The sequence below is a fragment of the Canis lupus genome, chromosome 28 (genome assembly GCF_011100685.1).
Source record: "Canis lupus familiaris isolate Mischka breed German Shepherd chromosome 28, alternate assembly UU_Cfam_GSD_1.0, whole genome shotgun sequence".
NCBI classification, from domain to species: Eukaryota; Metazoa; Chordata; class Mammalia; order Carnivora; family Canidae; genus Canis; species Canis lupus.
The window spans coordinates 28996967-29009937 of record NC_049249.1 but is presented as its reverse complement, the minus strand read 5'-3'; the positions used below and the strand labels follow the sequence as shown (position 1 = coordinate 29009937).

General features: G+C 36.3%; 1 protein-coding gene across 3 annotated transcripts in view; it reads left to right on the top strand.

The window, feature by feature from the left end:
• FAM204A (family with sequence similarity 204 member A) overlaps positions 1–12406 on the top strand; it is a 33646-nt gene extending 21240 nt beyond the window's left edge. For 2 of the 3 annotated variants that reach the window (XM_038578929.1, XM_038578930.1), the window contains exons 7-8: positions 11345–11451; positions 11929–12406. In XM_038578929.1, the coding sequence (XP_038434857.1) occupies positions 11345–11451; positions 11929–11980 (159 nt within the window). In that variant the 3' untranslated portion in view covers positions 11981–12406. Of the gene's footprint in view, positions 1–7859; positions 8053–11344; positions 11452–11928 lie in introns of all 3 variants that reach the window. The other variant, XR_005380688.1, reaches the window with a different exon arrangement.
• Positions 12407–12971: the final 565 nt, after the last annotated feature.

The following is a 12971-nucleotide window of genomic DNA, read 5'->3' as shown; positions in this document are numbered from 1 at the left end:
AAGTTGCAAAGCTTGTGAAAAGATTTTCTGTTCACTTTCACCTAGATACCCAAGCTGTTAACATTTAACATTTGCTTTACCATTCATCCTGATTTATATACTTCATTTAGATTTGCCAAATGTCTCACTGATTTCTTTTATAGCAGAAAAAATGGTTTCTTCTTCCTGGTCTAGGACATTGCATTTTGTTGTTATGTCTCTTTATTCTTCTTCATTCTGGAAAGTTCCTCAGTCTGTCTTTATTTATTAGGACATTAGCATTTTTGAGGAGTCCAATTATTTTGTAGGATATCCTTCAGTTTTGGTTTATCTATTGTTTCCTCATGCACTTTTGGCAGGAATATCACATAAATGATGCTGTGTCTGTCTCAACGCAAGATACTAGGAGGCACTTGGTATCTGCTTGTCCCATTTATTGATGATACTGCTTTGAAGTTTTGGTAAGGCAGTGTCCCTGGGTTTCTCCACATTATTATTACATTACTCTTTCCCCATATGTAATTAATAAGTATCTCGTGGCAAGATGGGTGATAATTTGAGACTGTGTAAATATTCTGTCTGTCATTATACTTTACCCATTGGTTTTAGCATCCACTGCTAATTCTTTTCCTGTTTAGGACAGTTATTAATCATGGTGGTTGCCAAACTGGATTTTTAAAATGTTACTTAATTGTATTTTTCATCTTTACCTGGCAAACCAGACCTAAAATTTGTCTTAAGTGAGATATTGAGTTATATATAATCTTTTATGTATCTGTTAAATCTCTCTGTAAAACCTGGACAATTGAAAAATTGGATATAGTTTTTTTAAATGATGCACTGGGAGGAGATGGGGTCACCGTGGCCCTGTGCTCACCAGCAGTTGCATGTTAACTCCCACCTTACCTGCTTTGTCAGGGATCACTGGTGAGCCTTCCTTCCTCTGCCATTTGAAGCTGCGTGTCAGAATGTACAGGACTGTATGCCTTACCAGCCTCCGAGATGTGTGTTATCTTTGAGGATATTAGGTTTCTTTTTTTGCGTTTTGTTTTGTTACACTGCTTTGGTAGAAATGTGAATCACATAGCACTGACTAGGTATTTTCCATTTTAAGCTTGTTATTTCCTGTTACATTTATGATAAATGAGATTGCTTCAGAAATATAGGATATTTTCATCATTTGTAAGGATAGTAAGCATTTTTCTCAAGTTTTTTTTTTCTTTTTTACTTCCATACAAATATAATGCCTGCTTCTAGTAAAACAAGTTAAATTTATTTAGTGTGAGGTTAAAGAATACTGATTAAAAGAAAAAATAAAATTCTATTCTTTTCCTTGCATAAATGGCAAAACATCTGGACAGTGTTTGCAGTTCAGACACAGACTTTGGAAAGATACTGATGGTCATTAAACATCCATGAAGAATAAAGTAATCTAGATAGAATTCTTGAATAAATAGTTCAGTTTGAGATTTAATTTTTCATATTTATTCCCTTGGTACCAGTTACCACAGATATGAGAGATGGGATTTTGAAAAGTAAGTGATTGTGAGTTTGGGGCAGAAACCCTTTATGAATTAACTGTATACGTGCATGGTAGGTGTCCTTTTGGAAGTCAGGTATATTGGTTTTTAATCAGTTCCGTTTTCTTTTTTCAAGAAGCAGAGACTGGGACCTGCTGATAAAGCCTTTGCTCAGAGGCACAGATCCCAGAGTTCTTAAAGCCTTTTCCAACCATAATAAGTGAAACTAATTTTTGATGTTTAACATTTATAAGCCTGTGAAACCAATAGGGCAGCATCAGTATTGAAAAAAATGAAGCCAAAAGTAGAACCATGCCTGCGAATGGGCCATGAAAACAGTTTCTCAAAAAACAGAAACAAAAACAACAGTATACTGTTTGTTCATGCACTATCATTGTAGCATAACAAATGCATATTTTTCCAGAATCACATTCACTTAAATTAACGATCACATCAAGGATATGTATTTTCTGGTTTTAGGGGACGGCTCAAATTCACAGGTTTGAAACCTTGATTGTGCTAACATCTTTGGTTTTGCTGTGTAGTAACGTAGTTGCCTTGGGACTGTCCCTCCTGTTGATTAAATACTTCTTTGTCATTAACAGTCTTGGAGGAGAGATGCAGGGGAAAAATATATTTGGGTTTGTGTCATATTGATGAAACTGTTCTAATTTTTTAAAAAGTTGTTTTTAAAAAAATACCATTTTCCCATACACAAAGTATTTGAGCATATTTGTGGCTTGTTAACCTTAGACCTAAATTGGAAGTATATTCTGTTCATTGATAGTGATCCTTAAAAATTCCATCCTTTGGTACTGGTCTTTTCTGACACATTATTTTTTTTTACAATCCAGGTTATACCGATTCATAGAAATCAGTAGAAGCGTTTTAAAATTAAGTGCTAAAGCCTAGATTTAATTAATAAGTAGGCAGCACGTAGGCTTAATGTCACATTTTGGAAAGAATTTTTCTCTAGGCATCTTCACATTAGCCTCCTGTAGATAAATAAAACCCTCTTGGTTTGGCAGCAGTGAGTTTCTTGCCATGGAGTGAGTCACATCTAGTCACATTAACTCGATACATTGCTCCAGTTGATTTCAGTTATAACTGAACAGTGTCAGAGTAGAAATGAAGAGAGGCTGCCTGTGCATTTTGTTTGAACTTTGTGCTGTCTTTGGCAGCACCAGCTAAACTTAATTCTTTGTAAACAGCAGTACTTCATGTTGTAACATGATAATTATTTTGTGTAACCTAGAAAGAGCATTCATGACATTGGCAGTATGAATTAAACTGAGAGTTAAATTTGAATTTTATGAATTAAGTAAGACGATTTAAATTTTTGGATTCCAAAACGGGTGAAGTTAATATTGTTGAAATATATAGTTTGTTAATACTTAAATAACAAAGGTGAGAATGGCCTTTTTAAAAAACTAATGGTTGAATTGATGGTGTTCTTTCCTAGTTAAATAAAATGCTCTCTAATTTGGAGAGATGATTAATTTGTAGACTAAGCTCTAGTTCTAGAGTGATTTTCTAAAAAGTCTGAAGGCGTCGTCATTGAAGAGGGGCATATATATATGTTGGAGGAGGTAGTTGCTGCATTCTATGTGCATATTTAAGACAGGGTCCTTTCTCAAAGATGCCGCGAGTACTCCCACACTCTCTCTAGCATTCAGAATTTCTCCAGTGCACTTCGTTGTTAGGCTTTAGTTTCTCTGAGAGGACACCGACTACAATTTGCTCTTTTCATTCTCAGTTTTAGTTTTATGTTGATGTACATGCAGTGTTGTCGTAATGGGGTAAGAGTTTGAATCACCCTCCTCTTCCCCCCAGATAATACAATTTTGGCAGATGTACCTGTCAAAGTACCTGGAATGTTATCATGTGTAGGGTTCAGACTTGATATATTTGTTTAAATTTTTGAAATACAGATTCTGTCAAACTTGGTAAGTTTGAAGTTACTTTTTGTTAGTGCTATTTTCAAAAGCTCTAATCTGTTTGCATTTCGTGTCTTCCCGCCCCCCCCCAAAAAGAAAACTGAATTTAAAGACATATTACAATGAAGCAAATTTTGTCATTCTGAGCTCTTTGGGTCTTTAATCCAGAGAGCAAAATTATTTTTTCATTTTCGTGTTTGCTTTTTTTTCAGTAGAAATATTTTAACAACTATGTTTCCAAAGGTAAAACAGTTCATTCAGATATGAAGCTGAATGTATATTCCAATTACCTATTGTAAGAATTTATCATTGGAATGTGTGACTCTAAGGATGGCAGATTCTTTCTGTTTTCTTAATTATCGTGATCTCTTGCCACTGAAGATTGGGTAAACAAAGTAAAATGCATGGAATATTATATATATATATATATTAGAGAGAGAGACTTTAAATATCCATTTCAGCATTTCATTTTTACAGAAAGGATATTATTTTTGTTGCTAGTACCAGGAGGTGTAGGTAAAGAATACATTATTTCATACAAAGTCATCTAATGCCCACAAAATATATTTTATGTTTCTCCTTGAAATGTTACTGCTCTGCCTGCTGTCCCTTATTTTTTCTTTGTGGTTTCGTTGTTATTGTCGTCGTTGTTGTTTTTTCTCTTTCCAGTTAAGACAGGAGAGTTTAGAACCATTTTCTTTGTGGTATATTTCACTGATTGGCAGCAGAAAGGAATCTAGGACACTGGGGAGAGAGAGAAGCCGTCACTGCGCAGCCTTCTGCTGGCAGCAGTGTGCTCAGCCACCTGGGGAAGTTGGGCCTTCTCTGCTGTGGGGAGCTGTGTGTATCTGCTAAGGATCATCTAGAACTGACTTACTTTCATTAACTTTGGTCATTTCTCAGTGGTTTTTTAATTTAAATGTTCTTCTGTGTATCATTGTGTAGTCTGAGCGTAGTCCCGGGGGGCTTTTAAATGGTGATTTTAACTCTTTGAAGCCTTGTTCTTCTGAGTTGTTAGAGGTAATTTCAGTAATTTCATGTAGATGAACAGTGATCAGAGTGTGTGGGAAAGAAGCTGTGCCTATCCAGGTAAGGGAAGGTTTAGCTATGTGAATTCCTTTACGTGGAGTGGATCCCATACAAAATTGTGTATAGCCTTGAAGTTGGACCATGTTAATATGAGAAAACTAAAAATGGGGCTGAATGATGGGTTTCTTTCTCAGGTTTTTAGGTGTGCCTACTTAGATCTCCTTGCATTGAGGATGTCTTCTTTTAACCTTTGTGGTATGATTGGATGATCACCTAGAATGGTGTTCCTTATACTCTCTTTTAATTATGTTTATCTGTGCTTTTAACAAACCTTAAGAAAAGATTTCAGATGTTACAAGTCTAATTAAAGAGACAGACAAAGCACAGTTTATACTGTAGATTTTTTCTGCAGTTCAATTAATCAGCATGTTTTCTCTTTTAATTAAAACCATTTTAGTAAATTAAAGCCCACAGCAAAACACATATATAATTTGTTTGTAATTAGCTCTTAATTGGTGGTAGTTGAAGCTTAGCACCCTTGGTTTCTTTCTTCATGATTGCCATTTTATTAGCAGCCAGTCATTAATTAATCTTTTTCTAATTAGCTTATAAAACTGTTGATGGCACATTATTGTAAATGTGATTTTAAGTTCAAAGCTTGTTAATAAGCTTTCTTACTTAGAAGAACAGAGATAAAGAAATTGCTGAAAACAGTACTACAGTTCTTTAAAAAAAAACTGTCTTTCTTATGGGGACTGTGTAAAGCATCTAACAGCTTATGGTTAATTTTTTAATGCTTTTTTTCCCTTATGAATGGGATAAGTTGCTTGAATATAAATGTCTATATCCAGGAGTAATTTCAACAGTATAACATCTTTTCGCCCTCCTCTGGATTACTATAATCTACATATAATTTGAAGCCTTAATAGTCATCATTAAAACAGGTGTTATATAAACTATTTCACTGTGAAATCAAAGTTGAGTATAGGAATCAAAGTATATCTTCTTACACCTCATGGACCAAATACATATTATTTTTATAAATTACAGGGTGAAATCATATGTAAGTATATATATGTGTATATACACATGATATATATGATATGGGTATATAAATATATCATGACAGGTTTCTAAAACGAGATTTGTTGGGTTATATTTTGAAGTAAAAACTACTTGGCTTTAACTGATAGGCAGTTGAGGTACAAAAATAAATAATAGGTGTTTCTACAATTTTGCACGCACATAGATATATATAGCACACAAATGTGTAAACGTTTGTGCACATTTTAAGATGACAATGAAATTAGGCTATTTCCTATAACAGAAAATGACGATGTAAGCTCAGAGTTTAAATGACTGGATGGAGTATAGCTTGTTTGTAGTCCTCATAGCTTTGGCATCTCAGGTATGACCAAGGAGGGGTACCAGTCTCAGGTGCAGACACCCCAAATTCACTATAGCATATTACCACATTACATTCTAGATCGAGTAAAACAGATTAGCCACATCATATTCTTTATTGAAATACACAACTAATTTCATAAAACTCCTTAACTGCGAGATATTCTGAGCTATTAATATTAGTGCAGAGTTTTGAAAGTTACAAAAAACACAAAGCATCATCAGTCATTGGAAGAGCTTTTTCTTATTTGCTTTTTGAACTTTCCATGTTATTTCAACTTTGGCTATTTCTTTGCTTGTTTTTACGAAGGCATTTTATGATGCTATGCAAGAGACACTAGAAAGGGATAGCTGACAAGGAAAAAATTAAAAATTGGATAAAAAGTAAATGAATAATGTCATATTACCAAAAAGATGAGAGGCTAATTTGTGCCGACTTTTTGCTAATTTTGTTCAAGCCTCAAAATGAGGAGCTGTCACCCGTTCTGTGTAGCAGTGATGACAGTGCCAATGATCCATGAAATAAGCTGCCGCTGGCTTTGTTCTGATAAGAATGAACAAATCTGCACAATGTTCGGCTCCCAGAATCTCATTTTCATACTTGCATGCAGGCTAAAAGAAATAAGCTGTTTGCAGGCTTGATTAATCAGACATTGGAGGGGTTTTTGTCTCTTTGATCTCTTTCGTCTCCTAGGTAACTTGCTTGACATTAATGTTGAGCTTGAGTAAAGACAATCAGGAATTGTCGACCAAACTGATATAAAAATTAAAGACCTTAACACTTTAAGTACTCCAGTAATGGTTCCGCTTTACTTCAGAAAACATCTGTTTTCATTTAATTAAAGAACAAAAGAGAATGGCATAAATATTTTTCATAGAGACCTATTATTCCATAAAAAGTTAAAGTATGATAATTGGTATTTTTAAATAAGTGCCTTGAAAGTGTTCAAAAGGGAAGAAAACTTCATAAATCTGTTACAAGCTAGTAATTTTGAGATGAGTAAAATATTTTATGAAATGGATAAGAAGTTTACAGTTATGCTAGATTAAGCTGTTTGAATCAGATGCTTCAAATGATTATCAGCAAACTTTAGAATTGGCACAGGTTTAGCAAGAAAAAAAACCAACTTTATTTTGAAAGTTTGTCTTTTAAAAATCTCTACTATGTTACAAGATGTGCCATTATATCTATTTTACAGCCCAATATGATTTACACATGCTAAACCTGTAAAATTGAAAGGAATTTAAAAAATGTCGCCGTGCATTTGCTTGAGGTTATGCAGACGCTTTTACAAATCTTCCAAGTGGCTGTAAAGATGAATGCCCCAAGGGTCCAGCCAGGGCCCTGCTTTTCCAACCAGCTAAAGCCCTTATCTTAAATCCAAGCAAAGTACCATTAATCTTTTTGAAAGACCTTTTATGGCTTTTAATATATCCCAAATTAGAACATTTTACACCCTTGGTTCCTGAAATATGGTGATAAAAAGCCTTTAGAGCTTAATTTTCCTTACCGCTTGCTCTGACCAATTTGCAGTTCTTTGTGATAATGTTTAGACACCTTAATTAAAATGCAGCAAAATATTGGATGTTCTATATGGAAAATGCTGATACTTTGGCTACACATACAAGAAATTCTGTATATATTTTTATTCATTTTAAAAATTTTCTCTCCACATTGTGTTGCTATAGTTATCTGATGACCTGAAACATTTTTTTTTTTTAATATGAAAACCGTTGACCAAGCTTTTGTGATGTTTACTTTGGGCATGAAGATACATTTTTCTTTTTTACAGAAGTAAAAGGGGGATTCTTGTTGGCCTATATTACTTATAATACTGAAACATAGCACGATATTCTTTTATCTTTGGGAACTCGGGTTAGTCATCTTTGCCTGGGAAAATGAGTTTCTTCTCAACTGTCTCTTCCATAGAAGATCTTATTATCCTTTCATATTGCCAAATATTTCTGTTCTTTTTTTCTTTCTCCACAGGAATAAGTGAAACACATTTTAAGCATGTGAAGGACACAAAATTGATATGACTTTTCATCATCATTACAAGCCAAAAGATTCTTTCTATAAAATACATAGACCAGGCTTGTTGAATGTTTATCAGTTGAAGAACATTCCATTTAACCTAACCCAAGAAAAATACAGTTGGAAAATATACCTTTTACATGAACAGGTCTGTTTGAAAGTATTACCTATATACCCAGCCATTTGTTATATTTACTTAGTCCACAGAAATGGTAGAGCCCTCTTGTGTAAATATGTGTTTTACATGTTTTAATGAATTATTTTTAACAAATTTATACTATGTCTTATGGAATGTATGCTCTGAATCCTTACTGTGATGCTGACTGTGCTAGCTTGGCCTTGATGTTGCCAGAAAACAAAAAGCTTTTACTTTCTTAGGGTCTGTGACCATGTTGATGAGCTCCACATTTAAATCAAGCACATTGAGATACTCTTTGGTTTACTCATCCCCCAATCCAGAAAACCCATGTTGGGAAATTTCAATAAGTTAAAAATATAAGCTACATCTTGATTTACAACAGTTTTAGAAAATAATTTTTTCACATGCTTAATGGTACATGGCAGATATGGTTTAGACCATTTTTGTTTTATCCTCCAAGTATAGGCTCAATTTAAATATAAGATAAACTAGCCAAATGGGACTTTTGTCGGGAGGTAGACTTGGCAAAACTATATCATATATCAAATTTGCATTTGATACATAATACATAGGAATATAGTTAAACAGAAAAACACAGAGTTCTACATTTTACCTTGTGGGGGGTGAGGGGCAGAGAGGATACTAAATATTCTACATGAATGTGGAGAGACATGGCATACATCCTAACTCAGGTAGCAAGCTGTGTTTTATGACAGTAGACAGTTTCTTAGGTGTATTCATTGCTCCTCTGGGAGCCCACAACACCCCATGATCCCAGCCACCTTGCTTTAGGCAGAATTGTGTGAATAGTTGTGACAGAGAACTATGGGCAGAAACAATATGTGTCACCTCTGGACGAAAGCATTTAAGAGCCCGTGTGAGACCCTCCAACCTTCTTTTCCTCTGCCGCAGCAAACTTTAAAGTCAGACGTTGAAATGCTGGTGCCACAAGATGGAGGAGAGCCCATAGCTGACTAGAAGTGAAACAAAATATAAAAGTTCAGCCAGTGGGATTTGGGGATTTGTATGAGAGGTACAGTTTTGGCTAGCCTAACCTGACAGGTGCCCAACCTGATTTTGATGTTTATGACAAATGGATAATTTTTCAGTGGAATCCATTTTTTTTAAGATTTTATTTATTTATTCATGAAAGACACAGAGACAGAGGCAGAGATGTAGACAGAGAGAGAAGCAGACTTCCTGCAGGGAGCCCAATGTGGGACTTGATCCCAGGACCCTGGGATCACAACCTGAGCCAAAGGCAGAAGCTCAACCACTGAGCTACCCAGGCATCCCTCAGTGGAATCCATCTTAATAATAAATTAGCCACAGCATCTTTGCAGTTGCATTTTCTCCTTAGATGGTGTGATGCTCTAGCTCTTTGATTCTTAGCCTTTTCTTAGTCGCCGTATCTGAACTTTTCTATGATGAAGAACTGGAAACAAAAGGATGACCAAGGGAAGGAAGCCAGTATTGAAATGGATAGACAGCCAGTGTAACTAGCAACTCCTTTTGCCTAGCCCCCACTGTGAAACTCAGTTTGGTCAGTGCTGTACTTCTAGCTTCTAGAACAATACCTCGCCAGACAATACCTTTATGCCCTCATGATATTTGTTGAGTGAATATTGTCCTATGAAAAAAGATAATGAAGGTGGCAGTGGTGCTGGTTGTATTGGTTTGAATTTTGAGACTCTGAGGTTAGTCTGCTTTCTCAGGTGGGCTCCTAAGTCACAACTGATCCTTTCATCTGTGGCTTTTCAATTGGTGTTGACCAGTTCAGCACTCTGGTTTGATTGTTGAGCTACTTCCATTCTTTTTTTTTTTTTTTTTTTTTTTTAAAGATTTTATTTATTCATGACAGAGAGAAAGAGAGAGGCAGAGGGAGAAGAAGCAGGCTCCGTGCAAGGAGCCTGATGCGGAACTTGATCCTGGGTCTCCAGGATCACACCCCGGGCCAAAGGCGGTGCTAAACCACTGGGCCACCGGGGCTGCCCGAGTTACTTCCATTCTTGATGTCTATTCTCATTTGAACTGGAAAATGAAATCAGTGTGTCCTGTTGTTCATGAACCCCAAGCAGTGCTTGATTCCTACTGGTTTGTTTTATCCTAGAGGAAACTGTTCTCCAAAATAAGCTGAAAGAAATGTCAAGCATATCAAACCTCACTTTCCTAAGTTGGCTTCTCATGCATGTGCTCTTAACCTGCCCACGATGCCTTGCTGTTGGCCAGCAGATCCCTAAAACACTCGGGCTCTAACACATTGACTTGACAGTGGCTTCCAGGTTCTTTCTTCTCTTCCACGTCTGTTGTCCCCTAACATGCATTAGGGTGAGTTCAGGGATAGAAAAGGAAAGAAACACCAGAAGGAGATTTTTAGCCTTTGTTGCTGAACTTGGGTTCTTAACAGATATTTTTGAGCTATCCATGTGGGCAGACATTTTTAAAATCAGAGCCACTAAAACTAGAAGATCACCACACTTGTCCTGGAGATGTTTGCTGAGCAGCCAGACCTATGCAGAGCGGGGTATGGTAACTGTAGTTATGGCATAGAGACTGAAGGGCTGGAGGACAGAACAAAAACTGTTTAGGTTGACTTAGAGAAGACTTCAGTGGGCAGTGGGATAAGAAGAAGGCTTGTTTGAATTGAATCTTACAGGACTGGGGCAGATGGGTGTCAAACTGAGCAAGAACGAGGGGCCCACAGAGGCAGCACAGGTACTGTAGTCCTTGTACCCAGCCTTCTCACCTCTTAGCACCCCTATATCTGTGTCCTATCCATGAACTAAAAGCTATTGCCCATCACACAAAGTGCGTTTATGAAGCAGTAATTAGCTTTCCCATGTTTTATTAATCACATCTATGACTGTCAATCAGAGCCTCTGATCAGCACGAGATAACTGATGTGACCATACTGACTTGCTGTAATTCTAGCCCAGAGCAAGGAAACTTGATGTCTCTGTCAGTGTGCGCAGCCTTATCAGGGCTGAATTCCTGTTTGGCCTACTGAAATGCTGGAATAGCTTGAAGATCTGCATCATATCCTTGTGGACCCTCGAGGGCCCTCGGTTTGGGAAGGATTTCCATCCAGGAGACTGGGACAGCCAGGGTATAGAGGGAAATATGGGCCACATCGGTACTTTTGTTCACTTTGCTTCTTCAAGGGGGCCTGAGCATAAGAATTCCTAATTTGTAGATATGGCTTTCTTATCCACAAGTTCTCAAGTATTTATATTACTATAATTCTTGTATGAGCTAGAATATTTCTTTTTCACTGTTTGTTTTTCTCCTTTGTAACTCTTAGCTTGGTGTTAAAATTGCCAAAGCAGTTGCCTGCCACAACTTTGTAAAAGCCAAAAAGGATGCTGAAAATTCGCAGGTTGCTCGAAAAAAGAAAAAACTTGCATGGGGGTAAGTTTGTTTAAGATTTTTACTAATAATTCTAGTAACTTGATAGGAATTACAGAAATCCTGGGATACATCATATGAATCCAGTTGGTGTCTGATTGTTACTGATTTTATTTTTTGTATCTCTGCTGCGTGTTTATCAGATTATAAATATGGAGGCATTTCTTCATCCTTTTTTTTTTTTTTAAGATTTTATTTATTCACGAGAGATGCAGAGAGAAAGAAACAGAGACATAGGCAGAGAAAAGCAGATTCCATGCAGAGAGCCTGATATGGGGCTCGATCCCGCGATGCCCTGGGCCAAAGGCAGGCGCTAAACTGCTGAGCCACCCAGGTGTCCCTCTTCAACCTTTTTGATACTTATTTTGTCATCGATGGAGTATGTGAAAATGTTTGAAGTTTATTTTACTGTGTCACTTAGTTAGCATGTCTAGGAAAGTATTTAGAAATAAATTGAGCTTTTTATGTTCTTTATTTTAGGTTTGAAGCAAAGAAGAGATGGGAAACCAAGAGCAACATGGGATATATGTAACTTGCCAGAATTCCTCAAGACATTTGAGTCTTGACTTGGGTTTTTACCTGAGTCTTCAACTGCTCAATTTGCTGATAATGTTAACTATATCAGGAAACTAATAGAAGCTGGAAAAATAAGTATAAAATTTGGGAGTTGGTTATTAAATCTTGTCAGTCTTTTTCTAAAGAGTTCCTTCTATTGAAGTGAATAAGATGGAGTGATCTGTTATTTGTATGAGAAATCTAAGCATACGTACTGGGGGAAAATTATTTATTTATTTATTTAGCCCTCTAGTATAAAATCAGTTTTACTTTTCATCCATTTGGTGTAGCATAGCCAGGGAGTTCCTTGTTCGTTCTTCTCTGTACCCAGTGGAACTGCACTCACTCTGGAATTATGTTTTAAGATTGGCATTTGTTTATAATAGATTAGTAGTGCAATGAAGTCTCAATTGATACTGTCTTTACAAATGACTTTAATTATCTTAATGTTATAAAAGTAATTATTCTTTATTGGAGGCAATAGAGTTGATATTTCACAGTCAAATAATGACAGCAATTGACTAAATTTTGTATACCTTCAGATAAAATGTTAAAATTTTAAAAAGGTCAGAATGTAGTATTTGGATGATGATTTAAATTCAGCTCTGCCTGGAAATGTCTTCCTAAAAAACTCTCTCAGCCATGTCATTTCTTAAATTATGAGATGGTTCTTAGAAGAGAAGATGGTATAATTGTACTAGACAGTTACAACTCCAGAAGATACAACTTAGAACCTTCCAAGAACACAGTTTGTTTTTACTCCTCTTTCCCATTACTTTTTTTTTTTTTTTTTAAGATTTTCTTTATTTGAGAGAGAGAGCACGAGCTGGGAGAAGGGCAGAGGGAGAGAGATCCCAAGCACTCTGGGTGCTGAGCACGGAGCCTGATATGGAGCTTGATCCCAGGACCCTGAGATCATGACCTGAGTGGAAATCAGGAGTCTGATGCTTAACTGACTGAGCCACCCA